General features: G+C 37.3%; 1 protein-coding gene across 2 annotated transcripts in view; it reads left to right on the top strand.

The window, feature by feature from the left end:
* The window catches only part of DIS3 (DIS3 homolog, exosome endoribonuclease and 3'-5' exoribonuclease), a 172,035-nt gene that overhangs the window by 49,372 nt on the left and 97,351 nt on the right, over window positions 1-25,312 (top strand). For both annotated transcript variants that reach the window (XM_053707929.1, XM_053707930.1), the window contains exons 7-12: window positions 1,221-1,382; window positions 4,412-4,522; window positions 4,891-5,028; window positions 13,378-13,524; window positions 13,730-13,846; window positions 25,178-25,279. In XM_053707929.1, coding sequence (XP_053563904.1) covers window positions 1,221-1,382; window positions 4,412-4,522; window positions 4,891-5,028; window positions 13,378-13,524; window positions 13,730-13,846; window positions 25,178-25,279 — 777 coding nt within the window. The remainder of the gene's footprint in view (window positions 1-1,220; window positions 1,383-4,411; window positions 4,523-4,890; window positions 5,029-13,377; window positions 13,525-13,729; window positions 13,847-25,177; window positions 25,280-25,312) is intronic.

The following is a 25,312-nucleotide window of genomic DNA, read 5'->3' on the forward strand; positions in this document are numbered from 1 at the left end:
TAAGCAGACAACCTATAATTTAAATGGGACTAGACTTAGCCAAACAGAGGTGGAAAGGTATTTGGGAGTAGTGATAGATAACAAGCTAAAGATGGGCGCAAAATGCAGGAAAGTTGCTTCTAAGGCTAATAAGATACTAGCATGTATTAAAAGAGGCATTAATGCAAGGAAGGAAAGCATAATTCTGTCACTCTATAAATCCCTGATAAGACCTCACCTTGAGTATGGAGTGCAGTTCTGGGGACCGATTTAAAAAAAAAAAGACATTGCAGAAAAAGTTCAGAGAAGGGCCACAAAGCCTATAAGTGGAATGAAGAATTTAAGCTATGAGGAGAGGTTAGCCAAATTGTGATCTATAAAAAAAGACGCTTGAGAGGTGACATGATTACTTTATATAAATATATTTAAAGCCCATATACAGAGATGTCAGAAGCTCTGTTTATTCCAAGAAAATTATTTGTGACAAGAAGTCACAATTTAAGTTTTTTTTTTTTTTTTCACTGTAAGAGCAATCAGATTGTGGAGCTCATTACCTGAGGAGATAGTAAATGCCAATACCTTAGATACATTTAAAAATGATTTAGATACATTTCTAGCTAGAAACAGAATTCAGGGATATGATTGCTGGTATTAAATGGGTCACCTTTTTTTAATGGGATTAATTTAAACTCAACTGGAACTTTTATTGTAAGTATATTAAGATTTGTATAGGTTGAACTCAATGAACTCCCACCTCTTCCCCCTTCAATCCATCATAAATGCCTCTGCCAGACTTTCCCATTGCTCTGTATCTGCTGCACCTTTCTTCCATTCCCTTCACTGGATCCCCATTCACAGCAGAATTCAATTCAAAATTCTCACCCTGACCTACAAAACCCTTACCAATGCCGCTCTCCATTACCTCTTCTAACTAATCAGTAAGCACTACCCATGTGCTGAACCAAAAATGGTCAGGCTCCTAAGCTTACATTCCTGCTTTTCAAATAAAGATACCAAGAGACTGAAGAAAATTGATAGTAGAAGTAAATCAGAGCATGCAATTTTAAGCAACTTTCTATCTGAATCATGAAAGAAAAAAAATAGGTTGCATATCCCTTTTACCCCATAAAGGCATTGAACACATAGTTAAAGCTAAATGAGTAAAAGTTAAATGTGTGAAAGGAAAATGCAACAAATGCAAAATAAATATATAAGCAAACCATTCTGTTTGTTCTTCACAGATCATTTTGCAGGGGCTCAGAAACATTAACCGAGCTATTCATGAAGATGTTGTGGCTGTGCTGTTGTTGAATAAGGAGGACTGGGTGGCACCATCTTCTGTTGTCCTGCAGGATGATGGGGAAACTGAGGACATTGATTCTGTAGATGAAAAAGAAAAAATGGTAAGTAGCCTTTTGTGTTTTGTTGTTGTCTTTTTTGTTTTTTTCAATTTAGTCAAGACAGCAGTTTATTAACCTAACAATATTGTGCAATAATGAAATGCCCTGATCTTTTATTGACACAATTGCATTACAGGTAGAAAATCCTTTATCCAAACTGCTTGGGACCAGAAAAGGTTTGGAATTTGCAATATTTGTATATTTGCATCTGTAAAATAAAACCGTTTGGAGAGGGAAGGTGACAAAGTGTAAACAACTATATCTTATATCATTTAGGTAATATGTACATGTGATAATACAGCTTGTATATGTAACCTAAAGCTAGTTGTATATCATTTGTATTACTTTTGTATACATAGTACCATTGGAAAGTTAGTACAGTACTGTAATTAGGTTATATTTGTTTAAAAAATATAAACTATAATGTGCTCAAAATTAACACAAAAATTAAATCATGATACAGACCAAGAAGATTGTAACTTACTGGAGGGGAAAATGGTAATTTAAAAAAAAAAAAAAAAAAAACATTAATGAAAAAGTATGGATTTCAGATTTGAGGATTTGTAACTGTATTACTGTTTATCAGTAACTATATGCTTAAAAGAACAGTCTTCACAAAAAATTATTGTTTAAAAAGTTAGATAACGCCTTTACTACCAATGCCCCTGCTTTGCACAACCAACATTGTTATATAAATATACTTTATAACATTTAAACCTCTAAATGTCTGCCTGTTTGTAAGACACTACAGACAGCCTCCTATCACATGCTTTTTTATTAGCTTTTTACTAGAGGAGACTTTTAGTTCATATGGGCCAAATAGATAACATTGTGCTCACTCTCGTGAAGTTGTGCACAACACAGCACTAATTGGCTAAAATGCAAGCCGATAGAAAATAAATAAAAAGTCATGTGATCAGGGACCTGTCAGAAGAGGCTTAGATACAAGGTAATCACAGAGGTAAAAAGTATAAAAATATAACAGCGTTGGTTGTGCAAAACTGGGGAATGGGTAATAAAGGGATATCTATCTTTTTAAACAATAATATTTTTGGAGTTGACTGTCCCTTTAAGGCAGTTGCGCTCTCTGCATTCTCTAAGTAGTACATTACTGGTACTAAATATACCACTCCTGATTTACTCACTGGTGGTGTCTTGGGAGTGACAGTGCACTCCCCAAGCTCAAGTTTGCCTATGAGTTTAACCCCTTTGTAGCATTTAAATACATGGTTGCCCACAGACATTCATTTAAAGGGATAGGAAAGTCAAAATTAAACTTGCATGATTCAGATAGAGCATGTCATTTTAAGTCGCTTTTAAATTCACTTATATTTTCAAATGTGCTTCGTTCTCTTAGTATCCCTTGTTTAAAATTTAAATATGCACATATCATACACTAGTGGGAGCTGCTGCTAATTGGTGCCTCCACACATTTGTCTCTTGTGATTGGCTAAACAGATATGTTTAGCTTCCTGTCAGTAGTGCAATGCTGTCCCTTCAGCAGTGGATAACAAGAGAATGAAGAAAATTTGATAATAGAATTAAATTGGAGAGTTGTTTAAAGGATTACTGTAAAAACATTGTTTTGTGTATATAACGATTATATATACTGTACTTAATTACCAATATTAAATTAATAAAATGCACTTACTGTGAATGTCGAATGTCGATCCGTGTAAACTATTAAAAAATGTTTATAAACTTTTTATCCTGACGTCCTGAACGACAACCCACTAATATGGGCTGTGCACTCGTTCATTCCTTCCTCCAATCAGCGGCCGTTTCTTTGCATTTTAAAATAATGCTTAGTCCCGTGAGATTGCGCATGCGCTTAAGCCCATATTACCTACAACCAAGTCTCCTACATTCAACAGCTATCCAGCGAGTGACGTGTGCGCAAGCTTGCGCATCGCGGCTAAGTGCAGCCATATTATAGCCTGGGTTATCTGCCCAGGTTGAACAGCTTGAAAAGATACCCACGGAGTGGGTTTGGAAAATGAATACAAATTAAACAAAGATTGCAGCAAAACGGTAAAAATATTTGAAAATAACAGTGCATTGAAAAAGGTATTGTTTCACAACGTTTATTTGATATATGGAAAGTTTAAGTGTCCCATTAAAATTGTATGTTCTATCTGAGTCATAAAAGAAAATTTTGGGGTTTACTATCCCTTTAAAAGTAAAATTCTTAACAGGTTACAGCATTTGATTAATGTGTTTTACTTTCCATTTAAAGGAATATATGTTATTATATAACAGCAATTAAACACCATATTGCTTCATGGAAAATAAATGTTTTAATATAATTTAAGCTGTCATTTTGATAGCAATTTTGCACTGTTTTGCGGTCCAAGGAAACATAATTTTTAAAGCCTCTTTTTCTCCTCTGCTTAGACAAATTATAAACAGATATAAATGAGCTACTATTGATCATTCACCGTAGAACATAGCAGGGTTAGGTTTCTGGAGTATGCAGTTCCAGATCTCACAGGTCAAAATACATAAGGGATTTAAAACTGTGTTATGTTCTTCTGAATATTAAATGTTTCTGCATGTGCTTGAATGTGTGATCTTGAAACAAAATGTTCAAGATAATCTTTCTCTCTTTTTTGTTTTTGCACTTTGAGCTGTGTTTTCAGAGTTTCAGGAAATGATGGCTTCTTGGTGGTTGAAAAAACATGAATCAACTTTATTGGATCCATCTTGTTCTGTATATACAGAAAGAAAATGTAATGGTTCATATAATTACTGTCTTTTCAGGTGCACTGTGGTTTTTATGTATTTAATACTGGGACCTGTTAGGTTTTCAGCATTCAAAATGACCTTGTTTTGTTACTATATTTTCTAAGATGGGATAATGTGGTTATAATAATAAGTAAATGTTCTTTACTGGTTCAAACAAATTGCATTTTTACCTCATATAAACAAAAATTCAGATCATTCAAAGCCACTGAAAGAAAAATCATATTCCATCTTTATTTCATAGCGTGTTTAAGTTAATGTTATTTATGAAAAATCAAATCCTTTTGTAGCTACAAACGAATGTGAAGAGCACACGAAAGCCATCTGGAAAAGTGGTGGGAATCATAAAGAGGAACTGGAGACCATTTTGTGGCATGCTTTCCAAATCCCAGATTAAAGAGGTTAGTTTTAATTATACATGAGGTAGGAACCTTGGTATCATGATACAGTCCCCTCTTATTTTACCATAGAAGATAGCAGAAATTGTTTGTGCAAACATGTTATGTAGTTCAGGAATAATTAACACAGAATGAGCATAAGGCCTTAAATTATATAAAGTTTAACCAATGCTAAGCTTATTTATATTTCAATAGAAGCTACAATGGCATGGATGTTAAATATAGTTAGTACAATGAGTAAATGATGAAAGATATATGTGTAAAAAAATTAACATTCAGACAGCAAATTATAGAGCTTATACAACACAAATGAGTGCTCACTCCTCTAGGTATATTGTCCATAGACATAAATGTTTCTTTAAATGTTCTAGTCGACGAGACATCTGTTCACACCAGCTGATCGGAGGATACCTCGTATTCGCATAGAGACCAGACAGGCAGCTACTTTGGAAGGGCAGAGGATTATTGTAGCCATAGATGGGTGGCCAAAATACTCTCGATATCCTAATGTAAGTAAAATGCATAATCTTTTTAAATGTCTTTCTAACCCGAATAGCTCTTATTCTGCACATCTATATTATTTATACTTAAATGGGACTGTTTTGTGTAAATTCTGTGATGTTCTAAATATTAAAGATCCAGTTTCCAAAACTTTACTTGCCTTCCCTGCTTCGCCATCCTCTTGAGCACATTGTTTGTTTTGCTTTTTTTTTGTCAAAAGCACATCACGGGCGTGCTGTCTAATAACTGCGCTCCCAATCTCACTGTTAAGCTACATGTAGTGAACTTGCGCATTGGGTAAAACAGCTGACAGATTTATCCAGTGTGGGAGTGCGCTACATGTAGTTCAACTGTGCAATCGGGCACATTGTGATTTAAAAAAAAAGAGTCCTAACAATGACTAATACCTCTCAGCATTGGTATATAATTTGTTTGGGTACTTCACATAAAAAGTGAACATTTATTGTGTAAATGCAATAAGGGCCAAATAAATAAAAACAGCTCAGCAGTGAAAGCATTAATGATGTCCAGGGATAGGCACAGACAAAGGCTGTGGCGGACATTTTCCAAAGTACAGACCTCAGTGAAGGACACCAAGGTACATTTGAAATTAAAAACATTATTTTATAGTTCTTGGCATTCGTATACTGATGCAGATACCATTGATCCTATAACCAGCCCTCCTCTGGCTATACCCATGAGCCAGCATCACTACTGTGTCTTTGTATAGTGCTTGGTGTTATTATACTGATGCAGATACCACTAACTCTATAACCAGCCCTTGTCTGGCTATACCCATGAGCCAGCATCACTACTGTGTCTTTGTATAGTGCTTGGTGTTATTATACTGATGCAGATACCACTGATTCTATAACCAGCCCTCCTCTGGCTATACCCATGAGCCAATGTCACTACTGTGTCTTTGTATAGTGCTTGGTGTTATTATACTGATGCAGATACCACTGATCCTATAACCAGCCCTCCTCTGGCTATACCCATGAGCCAGTGTCACTACTGTGTCTTTGTATAGTGCTTGGTGTTATTATACTGATGCAGATACCACTAACTCTATAACCAGCCCTTGTCTGGCTATACGCATGTGCCAGTGTCACTACTGTGTCTTTGTAAAGAGCTGGGTGTTATTATACTGATGCATATACACATCCAGTATTTCACTCAGGCTTCATTTATTCCATAACTTATCCCCCAATATCGCTAGCAGTCTCTTGACAAGCCACTAACTTTATTCACACTACATATTTTTTTTTCCTATTATTGAATCAGAAAGAAAACATATACTAAGGTTGTGGCGGACACTGCAAGGGCTAGTCACGGACACCAGTATCCGTGTATGGACACCTTGCCTATCCCTGATGATGTCATTAATAGGGGTGCAATACAGAGTTTAACTTTTTTTTCAATTGACAAACCGCAAAAAACATTTTTCCCTGTTTTCTGACTTGTATGAAAACTAAAACTCTGATATAAATTTACATTATTTTGCCATTTGAAATTACCTAGTTTTAAAAATATCTTGTAGATATTGCAGATATTTAAGTTAAAATTATATCACAAACACAGGTGATTTGTATTAACAAACCAGCCGTCTATATACATACTACTACAAAACAGACTAGCTCGATCTTAAACCAGTGCACACAAAAATCAGTCTCCATATGACTTTTCTATTTCTGAAGTTTCTTAATTCTTTATTTTAATTATTTAACTTTTTAGTTTTTTTATTGGTATGTAACTATTTTCAAACTCTTGTAGTGCAAATAAATCACTTCTAGGGAACATATAAACAAGCTAAGCTGATTTTTTATTTTTTTTTATTTTTATTTGAGGGTTATTACAAAGGCATACATACAATACATAACAATAAAACTGAATACATATGAAATACATCATAGTTCCACATATTTTGAACATAAATTACATATTCCAGGCAGGAGGTACAAGGACACGGTACACCGTTAGTATGCCTAATTATCATTGTGCCTCCTTAGTAACATACGTGAGGTCACTTTTGGGCCTCAGTAGGAGAAGTCCACATTGTTTGAGGTCTACTGTAGTAAAGGAGACCACTTCTGATCTCAAATGACAAACCTCATTTTTAAAGTAATGGGATAAATTTTATACATTTTGTCACAAAACCCCCCTAAAATATGCAAGAATAGGGATGAAGCATACCTCAACTGAAAAGTAGCGGTCAGTCTTGGACCACGGGTGTTGAAAATATGTAGGGGGTTATAGCTACAGGGGCCCTCTAGGACCCTTTTGAATATAGAGATATACTCTCTTGTACTATATGTAAAACATTCAAGTACTATATTCGTAAAGGCATGCTTTATCATAAAAAGTCTTATGGGGTATGAAATATTATTCTGTGAGTGACAAATAACTTAGGAAACCCCTATAACCATTAAATAACACATAATATATATTGAACTACTATATTAAGATTATATTAACAGGATACTCTATGAAGTTCTGCGTATTATATTAAACAGTATGAGTCCACAAAACTCAGTATGTGGAGTTAACAAGTATTAGAATCATACCTTGATGAGGTAGTATAAACTCAAAGGCCGCTATTGAAATAACATACCAAATTGGCAGATAGAACTTTTAAAGGACTGCGGTATCCATTGTCAATGAAATAATTATAGGACTATAGCATTAGATATACTTGGTTACACACCAAAAGTGTACAAGATTCACACTTGCAGTACATTTATTTAAGCGTGAACTATAATATTGTATACTATACGGAACATTCTATTCAAGAAAGAAACGCAAAAACATTTTGATTCACAGAGATAATGTCTGTGGACCTATACAGCCCCATTAATGAAAAATTTGTAGGAAGCTGACCACTATAGGTTTACAACTTCTATGTGCCTGTTTCTAAATGTAAATTCTAGTGAAACGACAGTATACTTCCTTGTTATACTATTATAACTAGTTTTGCTATCAGGGCCATGCTGTGTAAACTACCAATGTCTGCCAGTGATTGTCAGGAACTTTCTAATCTAAATAAACTTCCCGTCTGAAGCAAGATAAATTTGACACAACTTATTATCTATAAAATGTCCCTGTGTCTGCTAACTATGTACTACCCCACTCAGGGAACAGCGAGAATATATCATATAATGGCATTAGTGTATATTTTCTTCCGTTCTAATATGCACTATAAATGTATGAAGAGTTTCGTTCCAATATAGCAGTGCATAGCAAAACTAAATTTGATATCATAGGGTACACTGGTAAGTAATCCCTGTTAGGTAATACAGTAAAACTTTACAAAGAGGTACAGTGCAGACAGGTATCCCCAGATAGGTTCCGATGGAGATGCATAACTAGGATAAATCATGTGTATAAAGCAAAAATGTCTATAACACATTTCAAAAGTAGCTAGACGTCACTTTACGGAGCATATCAGACCTAAAGGTCGTCATTAGTACACATAAGAGAGTCACAGTGAACAGATGTAGCCCTCATTTGAGGGCTAGATAAGGTGCCCAAAGTTAACCAATACCAGAACGAACCTCCATGCTCACAATACTAGTGTATGTGCCATTTTCAAAGAGTTCAAATGTCCCTGAAGAGATAGGGCAGTTGAAAAAAAAAGGGAGAGCTCCCCACTGACCAGCTCATACCATCAAGCTGGATGTGAACGTCCCGGTCTATGATTCTAAGTCCTTTAAGGATACCTGTGTTGGAGGACCCTATCTTCCGTCCAGGAGAGCCAGCTGCATCTCTCCAAGTAGTCGACTAGGCCCATAGCAGATCATTTTGACGTAATCACTCTTCTGGTGAGGAGTCCTGTGTGCCACACATATCTGTAAGTTGTCGGAGAGCCTTGGTGGGACTGCGATCAGTCCGGATACGCTCCAAAAACTCTGGGTCACGATTATCCGGGGTCAGGAGAGAGAAATCAGCATTAGGTAGGCTCTGCATTATCGCCCCTCTCTCTCTTGCAATCAGGCACTCCGTGAGATTGGATCGCTGACTGTGGTATTTCCTACTGCATAGCTGCGCCATATGCCATATGCCAAAGATGATGTGGTCAGGAATGTAACAATTGGGTCCACTCTCTTACAAATTTGCGCTTCACGCTCTTCCATCAGGATCTTGATACTGGAGTATAGCTTCTCCATGTTAAGATAGTAGAAATAGGGTTAGAATATCCACTTTGCACCCGGTTCCCCCTCCAGGGTCCTCAAAGGTCCAATCTGAATAGTTCTGCAGTAAAAGTATCATTATTGCTTGATCCAGCAAATTGTCCCCTGTTCAGCACAACAAAAAATTAGTCTGGATGGTTTGACATCAAAAGGATGCACGCAATGTGCATAGAGGATTTTAGGCAGAGGATCTCACTATTCTCTGCTTACCCGGTTCCCTGGGGGGGAGCTGAGATCTCTCTCCTAAGAGGCCGCCAGAGACGCTCAGCGGTCCAGTCTGTGAAGTCCTGTTATCTTATTAGAAAATATTTCTATATGTTCCATTCAGCAAAGTGTCCTGTGTATCATGGAACTTGAATTCTTGCTGGATGGCTGCTTAAACTCCAGATTACAGGCGGAATGTAATTCTAAATTACAGAGCTCCCAGTGTAGCGGCAATCTTAGGCCATAGCCCGGACACGCGCCCCTAAGATGATTTTTGCAGTCAGTCTGCCTTGCCTGTAGACAGACTAGGCACGAGTCCGATCTTGAATGTGAGTATAGCACAGTGATTTTCAACCTTTTTTAAAAAATCCTGCAACAATCAACAAATGTCCACAGCGCTTCTTAGATTTCCTCAAATTACTTTATTATTTCCACAGACATCCAAATAATAAGCGACGTTTCGGGTGACAACCCTTACTCATGCATGAGTAAGGGTTGTCACCCGAAACGTTGCTTATTATTTGGATGTCTGTGGAAATAATAAAGTAATTTGAGGAAATCTAAGAAGCGCTGTGGACATTTGTTGATTGTTGTGGATTCTAGGGATTATTGCAGAGTCCCTGTCCTACGTGCGCAGACCAAAGAGGTTGCTGTCTCACTACATACTTTCTTTAAAAAATCCTGCGGCACACCACCATCCCAAAATTTTACAAAATCACACATTGTAGCCTATATATATACACACACTGTACTGTGCTGAAAGAGGGACCCCCCCCGTGCACTAGGAAAAATGTTATATGTGGAGCACGGTATATATATATATATATATATATATATATATATATATATATATATATATATATATATATACACACATTTATATATATATTCACACACACACACACACACACACACATATATATATATATATATATATATATATATATATATATATATATATATATATATATATATATGTGCATACAGTCACACACATACATACATGCACACTCACACACATACATGACAACAAAACAATTCAGACAGCAGATACAATATATATATAAACTAATTTACTTAATTCTATTGACCTATTTCTTCTCTTGGTATCTTAAAAACGTTTCCCTCCAGAACTCTAGTAAAAAAAACAAAAAAAAAACTCTTTCCTTCTTTTGAAAAACGCTTCCCTCCTGAACTCTAGTAAAATTATGTAAAAGTATGGAGGTGCTAGCTTGGTTATGCTTTTTTAGTGATATTTGACCAGCAGTCAACTTGCACACCCAAATTACCAAGAAAGAAGATATAAAGGTGGTAACAGTAAATTTGAGGACTTTTTTTTAACATTACACTCCTGAAACAGTGAATCATAATGGAGGTGCTTGGTTATATTTTTTCAGGATATGATTTGACCTGCAGTCAACTTGCACTGCACACACAAATTACAAACAACCTGATATAATGTTGGTACAGTAAATTTCAGTAACAGTCAGTATTTTTTTTTTTTTGCGGGGGGGGTTTACCTTATTACACACTGACACTCCTGAAACCCCACTGCCCAGATTCAGACCTTCTCTATCTTCTGACTTTGTCACACGGACGTTCTTTCTGTGCCACTGCCAGACTGTAACAGCCAGTGCTGCTCCTTCCCCCACGCTAGTTCTGCACACACTCAGAGTCCACACAGCACTGGCTGGCTCCTCCCTCTTCCTCTCCAGTTCTCCGGTCATGTTCTTTGTGCTGAGAAGGAACGTGAGTGACGTGACCTGGCTGGAACTGTTCTGGAGGAGGAGCAAAGCTGCGCCAGCATGCATGGGGGATTGAAGTGTCGCGTGGTGCTGCGTGTAGAGCCGGCACTAGGCACGTGTTGTGGTGGGTGGGGGTTCCTTCCAAGTGTGAACACGGGTCGGGGAGGCGAACTGCCGCTGCACAGTTACCCTCAGTCATCCTCTCACTCAAAATAAAAAAACGTCCCAGAATAAAAAACATGCAAAATTTAAAAAATATATTACACGGTTGTCAGTCTGCCGCAGCACACCTGAGGATCTCTCACGGCACACTGGTTGAAAAACACTGGTATAGCATATATGGTGAGATTGATTTAGATATTCGGCTTCATTTCTAGATTAGATCTAAATTCTGCGTTGACATCATTCACAAAAGCAATGTAACAAGTTGTTTTGATTTGTTATTCAAAAATATGCATCTGCAACTGCTAACAAAATTATGCTTTGATTTTGTTTTCTTCTGCAAAAGAAACATGTAAATCTCACCACTTTTGAAGCGTTCTATCCCATCTTATTAAATCTATTGCCATACCAAATTCAATGAAGATTTATACTATGGTTTTGCTGTAGCTTTGTCTTAAAGTCCTCATTATTGAAAAGTATAGGTAATTTATTGGTAATGGAAGTCAGCGGCCAGTACTAAAGATGGCTGCAAGTAGTGGGAGGGTTAGAGAGCTATTTGGAGGGATAAAGGTGGTGGGAGGTTTGAGGAGGATCACTACACTAGAAAAAAATAAATATCAAATAAAAAAACAAACTGCAGACTGTCTGCCAGTACCTATGTTAGTGGTGGCCATTGTGGGTTGAGGGAGGGAAGAGAGCTGTTTGGAAATGGATCAGGGGTTGTGAGGTGTCAGATGAGAAGGGTAATCTCTACACTACAGCTAAATTAACCTTACAAACTACTTGATTAACCCCTTTACTAATGGGAATAATAGAAGTGTGGTGCGCTGCTGCAATTAGCGGCATTCTAATTACCAAAAAGCAATGGCAAAGTTGTATATGTCTGCTATTTCTAAACAAAGAGGATCCCAGAGAAGCTTTTACAATCATTTGTGCCCTGGTTGCACAAATGGTATGTACATTTCAGTGAGAAACCAAACGTTTGCATTTGGTGGTGAAATAGGGGCATGAAATATACCAAAATGGGCCTATATCAATACCTTGGGTTGTCTACTTTAAAAAATATAAAGCTTTGACAGGTAAATAAAAAACAAAACAAACAAGACTCTTTTTCTGTTTAAAGGGACAGTCAAGTCCAAAAAAACTTTAATGATTCAAATAGGGCTTGTAATTTTAAACAACTTTCCAAATTACTTTTATCACCAATTTTGCTTTGTTCTCTTGGTATTCTTAGTTGACAGGTAAACCTAGGAGGTTCATATGCTAATTTCTTAGACCTTGAAGGTCGCCTCTGCATTTGACATTTTTTCACCATTAGAGGACATTAGTTCATGTGTTTCATATAGATAACATTGAGCTCATGCACGTGAATTTACCCAGGAGTGAGCACTGATTGGCTAAAATGCAAGTCTGTCAACTGAAATAAGGGGGCAGTCTGTAGAGGCTTAGATACAAGGTAAGCACAGAGGTAAAACGTGTATTATTTTAACTGTGTTGGTTATGCAAAACTGGGGAATGGGTAATTAAGGGATTATCTATCTTTTGAAACAACAAAAATTCTGGTGTTGACTGTCCCTTTAAATGGGGTGATAGCAAAAATGCTAAAAATTCTCCGGTATTTTGGGCAAGTTCTTCTCTGAAAGTCCCAGTAGCATAGGGATTAACACAGTTAGGATGGCATGGAAGTCCTACCTTATATGGCGTCCTTCCGTTTCCCCCCTTTGATGTAGCCAAGAATCAGCCTGGGGATCCTGTCTAGCATCATAGGCAGTCCCCCATGATCTGATTGCGACCTTGAAATCACATGATTGCATTGACTATCACGTGATTTCCTTTTAAAATCATGTGATTTTTATTTTTACTACAAGTGTTTACATCGGAACTTTGTTGAGTAACGATAATAAACACAAACACACATGCTACAAGTAACAAGACGTAACTGCAGGTACTCACCATCTTTCTTGAACTACAATTGAACCAATTTCTTGAACTACAATTACCACAAAAATGCTGCCTTAACTTATTTTATATTTTTTTATTTTTTTTTCTTGTCTGTCAGGGTCACTTTGTAAAAAATTTGGGAGCTGCTGGTGATAAAGAAACGGAAACTGAGGTTTTGCTTCTGGAGCACGATGTTCCTCATCAGCCCTTCTCCCAGGCCGTTCTCAGCTACCTACCTAAGATGCCGTGGTCCATCAAGCCAGAGGTGAAAGCCCCAGCTGCCATTCCTTTCTGTTTTGCTGCCTATTGCCACTCTTGTATACACTATCTATAACTTACTTAGCATATTTGTTCTTCCTTGTTGTAAACAGTCCTAATTTTTATTTTAAATCCATGCAAGAATTAAAATGTCTTCTTTATTTTTTATGTTATTGATCTATAAAAATGTACGTGTGTATTTAAACTTGCAGGACATGAAACACAGAATTGATCTAAAACATCTTTACGTGTGTAGTGTGGATCCTCCAGGCTGTACTGACATTGATGATGCATTACATTGTCGAGAACTGGAAAATGGCAATTTAGAAGTAAGCGACACTTGGGTTTCTTTGAAAAAAGCTGTTATGTTCTTAGAGAATTCATTTTTTATTTTTAATTCTTTATGGGATATGGTTGTGTCCTTTGTTGGAATATGTTATGGTTTTAAAAGTTATATTTTAACCATCATGTTCAGAAAGAGTAGTGCATGAGGTCAGTCACAGATATATTTGGCTTTGAAATGTCTACACATCTTATTGAGAGGAGGCTTTATTGTTAGCTGAGATATGGAGTGGAGCGAGTCTTCTAGGACCAGGTGTACCCAGAGAGCATTGTGCGCACGTGGTACCTTTTACAGAAAGAATCAAACACATCATTTTTTTGTCAAGCGGATATTAATTTTCCCAACCACAGCTGTTACAGAGACACAGTGGATTGTGCTATAAGCTGCCAGTGTATAAGAGGTGAACCTTTCCAGAGTTCAAGCACAATCTTGGCTATTTAAAAGCACAACATAAGAAGATAATATTGCTTATTTCATAATCCAATGTATAATATTTACAGTAAATACACAGTATAACACTTTATTTAATATGAATATTGCATAAATATGATTTTTCATGTTTTCATCCACTTGACTTCAAAGTGCTCCAACGCACTTATACATATAAAGACATATATATGTATTTAGATGTGTATATATGTTTGTAAATACATATATACACATATAGATACATACCAGTACATATGTGTACACAAATATACATATAGATATAATTAGACATGTGTATGTACATATCTTTATGTTAAAGCCCTTTGCCTGCCTTTTTTTTTTTTCTAACACCTGAGACCTCATATCTTTCACCGCTTATAACTTTTTAATGCAATATTTTTTTAATATTTTTTATTAGTGTTATGTTATTATGGGTGTAACTGTACTTTTACATGTATTTTGTATCTTTTTCTGTGACACTTTCTTTGTTAAGCGTAACAGTTAACCAGAGCTCTGAGGTTGCGGTAATCATTCTAACGTAAATTGCGATTGTGCTCACCCGTGCTCGCTTTTACTTTCAACTTGTAATACAAGTGGAATTTAACTTGCGCTCAAACAATATTGCGCCACTTGTAATCTTGCCCATTGTGTTGTCATCTACATGCATGATTTATTATTGTTCATTACGAAGTTCTTAGAAACACTATCGGCAAGATTACGAGTTTTGCGTTAGATAAAAAGCAGCATTAGGACCCCTTAACGCTGCTTTTTAAGGCTAACGCTGGTATTACAAGTTTGGCAGGTACAGGTCTACCGCTCACTTTTCTTCCACGACTCGAGGCTACGGCAAATCCCCTTACTTCAATTGCGTATCTTTTCTATGGGATTTACCTAACGCCGGTATTACAAGTCTTGGAAGAAGTGAGCGGTAGACCCTCTCCTGTCAAGACTTCTACCGCATTTAAAAGTCAGTAAAAGAGTTTTATGGGCTAACGCCGGAACATAAAACTCTTAACTAAAGTGCTAACAAGTACACTAGCACCCATAAACTACCTACTAACCCCAAAACCGAGGCCCCCCACATCGCAAACCCTATAATAAATTTTTTTAACCCCTAATCTGCTGCCCCTAACATCGCCGCAACCTACATTATAGTTATTAACCCCTAATCTGCCGCCCCCAACGTTGCTGCAACCTAACTACACTTATTAACCCCTAATCTGCCGACCGGACATCGCCGCTACTTTAATAAATGTATTAACCCCTAAACCGCCGCACTCCCACCTCACAAACACTAGTTAATTTTTATTAGCCTCTAATCGGCCTGCCCTAACATCGCCAACACCTACTTACATTTATTAACCCCTAATCTGCCACCACCGTCGCCGCTACTATAATAAAGTTCTTAACCCCTAAACCTAAGTCTAACCCTAACCCTAATACCCCCCTAATTTAAATATAATTTAAATACATCTAAATAAAATAACTACAATTAAATAAATTATTCCTATTTAAAACTAACTAGGTACAATAGTTATTAAATATTTATTAACTATTTAATAACTACCTAGCTAAAATTAGTACAAAATTACCTGTAAAATAAATCCTAACCTAAGTTACAATTACACCTAACACTACACTATCATTAAATAAATTACCTAAACTACCTACAATGAATTACAATTAAATACAATAAAGTAAATTACGAAAAAAAAAACTAAATTACAGAAAATAAAAAAAATTACAAGAAGTTTAAACTAATTACACCTAATCTAAGCCCCCTAATAAAATAAAAAAGCCCCCCAAAATAATAAAAAGCCCTACCCTATACTAAATTACAAATAGCCCTTAAAAGGGCCTTTTGCGTGGCATTGCCCCAAAGTAATCAGCTCTTTTACCTGTAAAAAAAGAATACAATACCCCCCCAACATTACAACCCACCACCCACACACCCCTACTCTAAAACCCACCCAATCCCCCTTAATAAAACCTAACACTACCCCATTGAAGATCACCCTACCTTGAGCCGTCTTCACCCAGCCGGGCAGCAGTGGTCATCCGATGGGGCAGAAGAGGACATCCGGACCGGCAGAAGTCTTCATCCTATCCAGGCAGAAGAGGACATCCGGACTGGGAGAAGGCTTCATCCAAGCGGCATCTTCTATCTTCATCCATCCGACGAGGAACGACTCCATCTTGAAGACCTCCGTCGCGGAACATCCTTCTAGGCTGACGAACTAACGACGAATGACGGTTCCTTTAAATTACGTCATCCAAGATGGCGTCCCTCGAATTCCGATTGGCTGATAGGATTCTATCAGCCAATCGGAATTAAGGTAAGAAAAAAAAGAATTAAGGTAAGAAAAAACTGATTGGCTGATCCAATCAGCCAATCGGATTGCACTTCAATCCGATTGGCTGATAGCATCAACCAATCTGATTTTTTCCTACCTTAATTCCGATTGGCTGATATCATGAAATCCTATCAGCCAATCGGAATTCAAGGGGCGCCATCTTGGATGACTTAATTTAAAGGAACCATCATTCGTCGTTAGTTTGTCGGCCTAGAAAGATGTTCCGTGCCAGAGGTCTTCAAGATGGAGTCGTTCCTCGTCGGATGGATGAAGATAGAAAATGCCGCTTAGATGAAGCCTTCTCCCGGTCTGGATGTCCTCTTCTGCCCGGATAGGATGAAGACTTCTGCCGGTCCGGATGTCCTCTTCTGCCCCATCATATGACCACTGGTGCCCGGCTGGGTGAAGACGGCTCAAGGTAGGGTGATCTTCAATGGGGTAGTGTTAGGTTTTATTAAGGGGGGATTTGGGTGGGTTTTAGAGTAGGGGTGTGTGGGTGGTGGGTTGTAATGTTGGGGGGGGTATTGTATTCTTTTTTTTTACAGGTAAAAGAGCTGATTACTTTGGGGCAATGCCACGCAAAAGGCCCTTTTAAGGGCTATTTGTAATTTAGTATAGGGTAGGGCTTTTTATTATTTTTGGGGGCTTTTTTATTTTATTAGGGGGCTTAGATTAGGTGTAATTAGTTTAAACTTCTTGTAATTTTTTTTATTTTCTGTAATTTAGTTTTTTTTTCCGTAATTTACTTTATTGTATTTAATTGTAATTCATTGTAGGTAGTTTAGGTAATTTATTTAATGATAGTGTAGTGTTAGGTGTAATTGTAACTTAGATTAGGATTTATTTTACAGGTAATTTTGTACTAATTTTAGCTAGGTAGTTATTAAATAGTTAATAACTATTGTACCTAGTTAAAATAAATACAAAGTTGCCAGTAAAATAAAAATAAATCATACGATAGCTGCAATGTAATTATTAATTATATTGTAGCTATCTTATGGTTTATTTTACAGGTAAGTATTTAGTTTTAAATAGGAATAATTTATTTAATTGTAGTTATTTTTTTTTTTTTTTTGTTTTTTTTTTTTTTTGTTTTTTTTTTTTTTTTTTTAATTTTTAATTTTTATTGAGGTTATTAAATACATGTACAGTATAGGAAGAATTGCCAAAACTGGAAAAGTATAAACATTGGAATATAATGCACAGTCATAAAAAGTCCACGATCAGTGATATACAGATTCCAAATGAAATAATAAATAAAAAGTGGCAAGAATAGCTATAACCTCATGTTTATGATTATATAAGCCTCTTTTAGAATTAATAGGTCACTCTTGGACCATGGAATGATATACCTATACAATGGAGGCAAGAAAATTGAATCGCTAGTCACTTTTGGCCTTGAAGTATAGAACATTATAGCAAAAAACAAACAAACAAACAAACAAAAAAAAAACACATTTCACATTTCTAGGGTAACCATATAGAAGTGGCATGGAGATGAAATTATCCAACACCCTTGAGACCAGTCTTCCAAACATGCAATAGGAAATGGATGCCAATATAAGTGGTATACTGTACTCCCCAGAGGTAGCGAGCAGTTAAATGGGTTAACAAATAATAAGGATTAGGGCTTAATACACAGTTGCCGCGGGGCTCATATAGATTACACTATAAGTGCCTGAAACTAATGCTCGCCAGTATATTGTTAACTAAGGGCGTAGGTTATAAGCATCTAAGTAATATACTGCAGGTGGCATAAGTGTTCTAATTTACTAATTCAGGATATAGCTAAGCTTCAAATAAGTATTATATAAAATCTCTAGAGAAATATCCTATCAGTCTGTTATCGTCATTACATACCTGTTATCAAACTTGTATAACATATTGGAAGGCAAAGCATGATCATAGGACAATGTTATATTATACAATGGGAAAGGGAATGGAAAGAGGCCTTTAAGGGGACAAACAAAACATTGGTACCCAACTATTATATGAAACGTACTCGTGCTAAGTGGGGTTGTTCAAAAGATAAAACAACTACATAAAAACAGTGCTGAAATAACGCTCCGCTTGTAACAGTCATCTAAACAGTCCCACCACAGCATGTAACCAAGTTAAATGTTGCACACAATGGCACTCACTGTTGGTTAGTATGCCAGTATGCAAGAGGTTAACTTTACGTGTAAGCAAGTAGAGGAAGAATTGAAAATTGCATGTCCCAGAACATCAACCGGCTAGTATGATAGCCAGATTAGACGACATTAAAACAAGTCATTTAGCCGACACCAGCCTTTACTAAAGAATGCTCCATTTGTGAATAAGCGTGTCCATGCCTCAGCTGCCTGTCATGTAGGATTGGAACCTGCTCCCTTCGTGCATTTATAAATACCGTTGCCCGCTGGTGGGTAGTTGGTGCGGCGGGGGCTGCTAGGGTTGATATGAGAGAATGCTTATTGTCCCGGATTTGGGTTTCTACCCTGCAGTACTTTAATGGGGATTTGGGACCCCATACCTGTTCAATGCGACCCGGTATGAGAATGGCTCCTGAGTTCCTTGCTGTACCTTTAACAGGGCGATGGGCAAATTTTGCAGCGATCTGTAAGATCAGGGCCTGTTTGTCCGTTTTACTCTCCTTAAGGGGTGGTGTGGTTCCAGCCGTGTACAGTGTGTTATATCTATGCTGTACCTCTGCAATCTGGGTTACTGAATCTGGATTACAAACGGACTGCTCAGGCTGATCAGAGGAGGTCCGGCATGAGACCGCAGTCTGTGGATATTTGCAGGAGGCTTGCTGGCCTGCTTCCATCATATCACAATGAGAATAGGTAGGAGGTGGCGAGTGCCGAGACCTTAGGTAATCACCATTCATATGGAGCTCCCTATCTGTAGCCCATATAGTAGGTATCGGGTCATTGGGTGGATTCTCTCTTTCACAGCTTGCTATGCTGGAACCGGCTGCAGATGCATTGCGGCTGAGGATGGTCTCCTTCTCGCTTTCAGCGATCGGGTCCAAGACTGGATAATCCTTTTTCGGAGGGGTCCTCTGTGGTGAGCGGTTTGAAGGTAAGTCAGCTGGCTTCACCCCAGGATCGCTTGCGTGTGCCGCCGGATCAGAAGTGGTGTGTGAGGCTTTGTGTGAGCCCTCGATCATAGAGCCATTTAGATGATCGTCAATTCGAGTGAGATGATAGTGTAGGAGATTCTCAAGTTCTTTGAAGAGCTGTACCTCCATACTGGTTGTGACTGTTGAAAAGAAGTCAGCAATGTGGAGAATTTTAGGTGAATGTAGAGGACTCAGGCCCTACGCAACAGCAGTATCCCAAGGGTTTACCACTGGGGGGTTTAGAATGAGGCCTTAACCTCAAAGTTAGCTCCGGATTGTTGAAGCTGGCAGCAAACCCTAATAAAGGAACATCATTTAGGTGCTGTTTATATCCTTAAACAAATATCTGCTGATTAAAGCCTGGATGGCTGCTGGTTCCAGAGATAATTTGTAGATAATATGGGAATACTGGAGCAGCTCACAACAACACGACCTATCATGGCCGCCGCCCAGAAGTTCCCCCAATTGTAGTTATTTTATTTAGATGTATTTAAATTATATTTAAATTAGGGGGGTGTTAGGGTTAGACTTAGGTTTAGGGGTTAAGAACTTTATTATAGTAGCAGCGACGTTGGTGGTGGCAGATTAGGGGTTAATAAATGTAAGTAGGTGTCGGCGATGTTAGGGAAGTCAGATTAGAGGTTAATAAAAATTAACTAGTGTTTGCGAGGCGGGCTTGCGGCGGTTTAGGGGTTAATACATTTATTATAGTGGCGGCGATGTCCGGACGGCGGATTAGGGGTTAATAAGTGTAGTTAGGTTGCAGCGACGTTGGGGGCGGCAGATTAGGGGTTAATAATTATTATGTAGGCGTCGGCGTGGGGGCAGCAGATTAGGGGTTCATAAGTATAATGTAGGTGGCGGAGGTGTCTGGAGCGGCAGATTAGGGGTTAATTGTATAATGCAGGTGGCGACGATGTCGGGGGCGGCAGATTAGGGATGTTTAGACTCTGGGTTCATGTTAGGGTGTTAGGTACAGACATAACTTTTATTTCCCCATAGGAAACAATGGGGATGCGTTAGAAGCTGGACGCTGATTTTTTGCAGGTGTTAGGTTTTTTTTCAGCCAGCTCAGCCCCATTGTTTCCTATGGGGGAAATCGTGCACGAGCACGTTTTAGCCAGCTTACCGCTACTGTAAGCAACGCTGGTATTGCAGTGAGAAGTGGAGCTAAATTTGCTCAACGCTCACTTTTCTGAGGCTAACGCAGCCATTCAGAAAACTTGTAATACCAGCATTGTTTAAAGTGAGCGCTGGAAAAAAAAAGGCTCGTTAGCACCGCACGGCTTTACCGACAAAACTCGTAATCTGGCAGTGTGAATACAACCCCTGTAAGCAGATGACCTACACTACACTTTTCTGTCTTTAAAATATGCATAAAAATAGTCTAATTATTTTTACAGTTTATATATATATATATATATATATATATATATATATATATATATATATATATACACTGTATGTGTGTGTGTATATATATATATATATATATATATATATATATATATACATACATATGTATGTGTGTGTGTATATATATATATATATATATATATGTATATATACATATGTATGTATGTGTTTAGATGTGTGTATTTGTTTGTAAATACCTATATATACACAAATAGATGCATACATATCTGTACACACATATAGATATCACTGTGTAAATGTGGAAGAAATCTGCTTGAGCTCTGATAAACTAACAGGTATATTTATGAAGGTAGAGTGAACCTGTCTGTGCCCACAAGAGCTATCTTGGGTAATCCAGCCCCGTGTCATGGTTGTCAATCACACTGGTCTGATTAGTCTACTGCTTCTTAAATTGTATTTTCAGGCTTGTATGTATGAGCTTGCAATGCAAGGGCTCCAAAGCCTCTGAATGTTGCTTATATGCCAACAAAAAGGCCTTATGAAAATAATTTATTTGTGCTTAAACACTGCACAAAAATATATTTTTAAATACTCAATTTAGCCCTTCTAGTTATGAAACTTCTGCATTTGTTATTTTAACAAACATTTTCTATTTTTTTTTTTCTTTTTTTTTCTTTTTTTTTTCATACATATATAGGTGACACAGGCTAATTTTTAGTCTTGCATAGTCAGTCAGTCTGGTCTGGCCAACACCTAACACTATTCATCAACCAGATATGAAAAATCTGACTGCTGTTAGCATGAAATTTAAATGAACTGTGATAGATCAGCTAAAATCAATTTAGATCTGGTTCAGCATTACAAATAATGTAAATGTCTGGAATTAATGAGCGTTTGTTTTTATTTCTCCAAACCCAACTAAAAATATTCTGTCCCATAGAATCCACCTCTGTACATCAAATTTTTTGCACTTTAAAAACATTTAAAATACTGAAACAAATTACTTTGCATTGAAAGTTTTTAAAAACACTGTTAAACACTTAATTATAGTTCTTGTCAAATGTAAATGTATCGGAGTTGCTTGTTTTTGTATGAAGACAAACATTTTACCTACAAGCTATTTCTTATTATTATTATTATCGGTTATTTGTAGAGCGCCAACAGATTCCGCAGCGCTAATCCATGTTAAAGGGGTAGTCTAGTCAAAATTAAAGTTTCATGATTCAGATAGAGCATGCAATTTTAAGCAACTTTCTAATTTTACTCCTATTATCAATTGTTCTTCATTTTCTTGGTTACTTTATTTGAAAAAGCAGGAATGAAATCGAAGGAGTCGGCCCATTTTAGGTTCAGCACCTGGGTTGCACTTGCTCATTGGTGGCTAAATGTAGCCACCAATCATCAAGCGCTACCCAGTTTCTGAACCAAAAATGGGCCTTCTCCTAAGCTTACATTCTTGCTTTTCCAAATTAGGATACCATGAGGAAAAAAAAAAAATGATAATGGGAGTAGATTAGAAAGTTGCTTAAAATTGCATGCTCTATCTGAATCATGAAACTTTACTTTTGACTAGACTACCCCTTTAACATGGATTTCTTTGAGGCACAACATGTTTAAATGGACATGCTAAATAAACATTTTTGTTCCATGCATTTGGTATTCTATGTATGTAAATTGTCATTTGTATTATGGTTATTATTGTGTCTGAAATAATGGTTTATAGTTTAATTACATTCGGCTGGATTACAAGTTTTTGTCGGTTTTTGTGGTGTGCGGTGTTAACGAGCCTTTTTTTCTCACCGCTCACTTAAGACAACGCTGGTATTACGAGTTTTCTGAAACCCGGCGTTAGCCGCAGAAAAGTGAGTGTTGAGCAAAATTTAGCTCCACATCTCACCTCAATACCAGCGCTGCTTACGATAGCGGTAAGCTGGCTAAACGTGCTTGTGCACAATTTCCCCATAGGAAACAATGGGGCTGAGACGGCTGGAAAAAAAAACTAACACCTGCAAAAAAGCAGCGTTCAGCTCCTAACGCAGCCCCATTGTTTCCTATGGGAAAATACATTTTATGTTTACACCTAACACCCTTACATGAACCCCGAGTCTAAACACCCCTAATCTTACACTTATTAACCCCTAATCTGCCACCCCCAACATCGCTGAGACCTGCATTATATTATTAACCACTAAACTGCCGCTCTGTACACCGCCGCAACCTACATTATACCTATGTACCCCTAATCTGCTGCCCCCAACATCGCCGAACCCTACATTATATTTATTAACCCCTAATCTGCCGCCCCCAACGTCGCCGCAACTATAATAAAGTTATTAACCCCTAAATCTAAGTCTAACCCTAAACCTAACCCCCCTAACTGAAATATAATTTAAAGAGATCGAAATAAAATAACTACAATTAACTAAATTAGTCCTATTTAAAACTAAATACCTATAAAATAAACCCTAAGATAGCTACAATATAACTAATAATTACATTGTAGCTAGCTTAGGGTTTATTTTTATTTTACAGGCAAGTTTGTATTTATTTTAACTAGGTACAATAATTATTAACTATTTAATAACTACCTAGCTAAAATAATTACAAATTTACCTGTAAAATAAACCCTAACCTAAGTTACAATTACACCTAACACTACACTATAAATAAATTAATTACCTAAATTAAATTAAACTAAAGTACAAAAAACAAACACTAAATTACAAAAAATAAAATAATTACAAGAATTTTAAACTAATTACACCTACTCTAATCCCCCTAATAAAATAAAAAAGCCCCCCAAAATAAAAAAAGCCCTACCCTATACTAAATTACAAATAGCCCTTAAAAGGGCCTTTTGCGGGGGATTGCCCCAAAGTAATCGGCTCTATTACCTGTAAAAAAAATTACAATACCCCCCCAACATTACAACCCACCACCCACACACCCAACCCTACTCTAAAACCCACCCAATCCCTCCTTAATAAAACCTAACACTAACCCCTTGAAGATCACCCTACCTTGAGACGTCTTCACCCAACCGGGCAGAAGTGGACCTCCAGACGGCCAGAAGTCTTCATCCGATCCGGGCAGAAGAGGACCTCCAGACGGGCAGAAGTCTTCATCTAGGCGGCATCTTCTATCTTCATCCATCCGGCGTGGAGCGGGTCCATCTTCAAGCCAGCCGACGCGGAGCATCCTCTTCCAACGACATCCAACTGAAGAATGAAGGTTCCTTTAAATGACGTCATCCAAGATGGCATCCCTTGAATTCCGATTGGCTGATCGGAATTAAGGTAGGAAAAATCCTATTGGCTGATGCAATCAGCCAATAGGATTGAAGTTCAATCCTATTGGCTGATCCAATCAACCAATAGGATTGAGCTCGCATTCTATTGGCTGTTCCAATCAGCCAATAGAATGTGAGCTCAATCCTATTGGCTGATTGCATCAGCAAATAGGATTTTTCCAACCTTAATTCCGATTGGCTGATAGAATCCTATCAGCCAATTGGAATTCAAGAGACGCCATCTTGGAGTTTTATGTTACGGCGTTAGCCCATAAAACTCTTAACTACTGACTTTTAAATGTGGTAGGAGTCTTGACAGGAGAGGGTGTACCGCTCACTTTTTCCAAGACCCGTAATACCGGCGTTAGACAAATCCCATTAAAAAGATAGGATACGCAATTGACGTAAGTCTCGTAATACCAGCGGGCGTTAAAAATCAGTGTGGACCTCTCAACGCTGCTTTTTAAGGCTAACGCAAGACTCGTAATCTAGGCGATAGTTTCCTATTTAAATTGCTAACATTATTAATACTTTTTTTAAATAACTATTTATGTACAACTTGTGTTCTGTGTTAAAATATTTTTGTCATATTAAGATTATAATCGCATTTTATATTTTGTTCTTTTTAATGTGCACAGGTTTTCCTTTCATGTTGTTTGTTTTTGCTGGTTAAACAGTTATAATGATCCAATATGTGCATATAATTTAGCAAGTAGTAATTCGATTTTTTTGGATTTTTAAGACATGACTCATTTTTCTTTCAAGGTTGGCGTCCATATAGCTGACGTAAGTCATTTCATTCGGCCGGGAAATGCCTTGGACCAGGAGTCAGGGAGCAGGGGAACCACTGTTTATCTTTGTGAAAAGGCAAGTTTATTGCATATATATTACCTATCAGAA

The sequence above is a fragment of the Bombina bombina genome, chromosome 3 (assembly GCF_027579735.1).
Source record: "Bombina bombina isolate aBomBom1 chromosome 3, aBomBom1.pri, whole genome shotgun sequence".
Classification (NCBI taxonomy): Eukaryota; Metazoa; Chordata; class Amphibia; order Anura; family Bombinatoridae; genus Bombina; species Bombina bombina.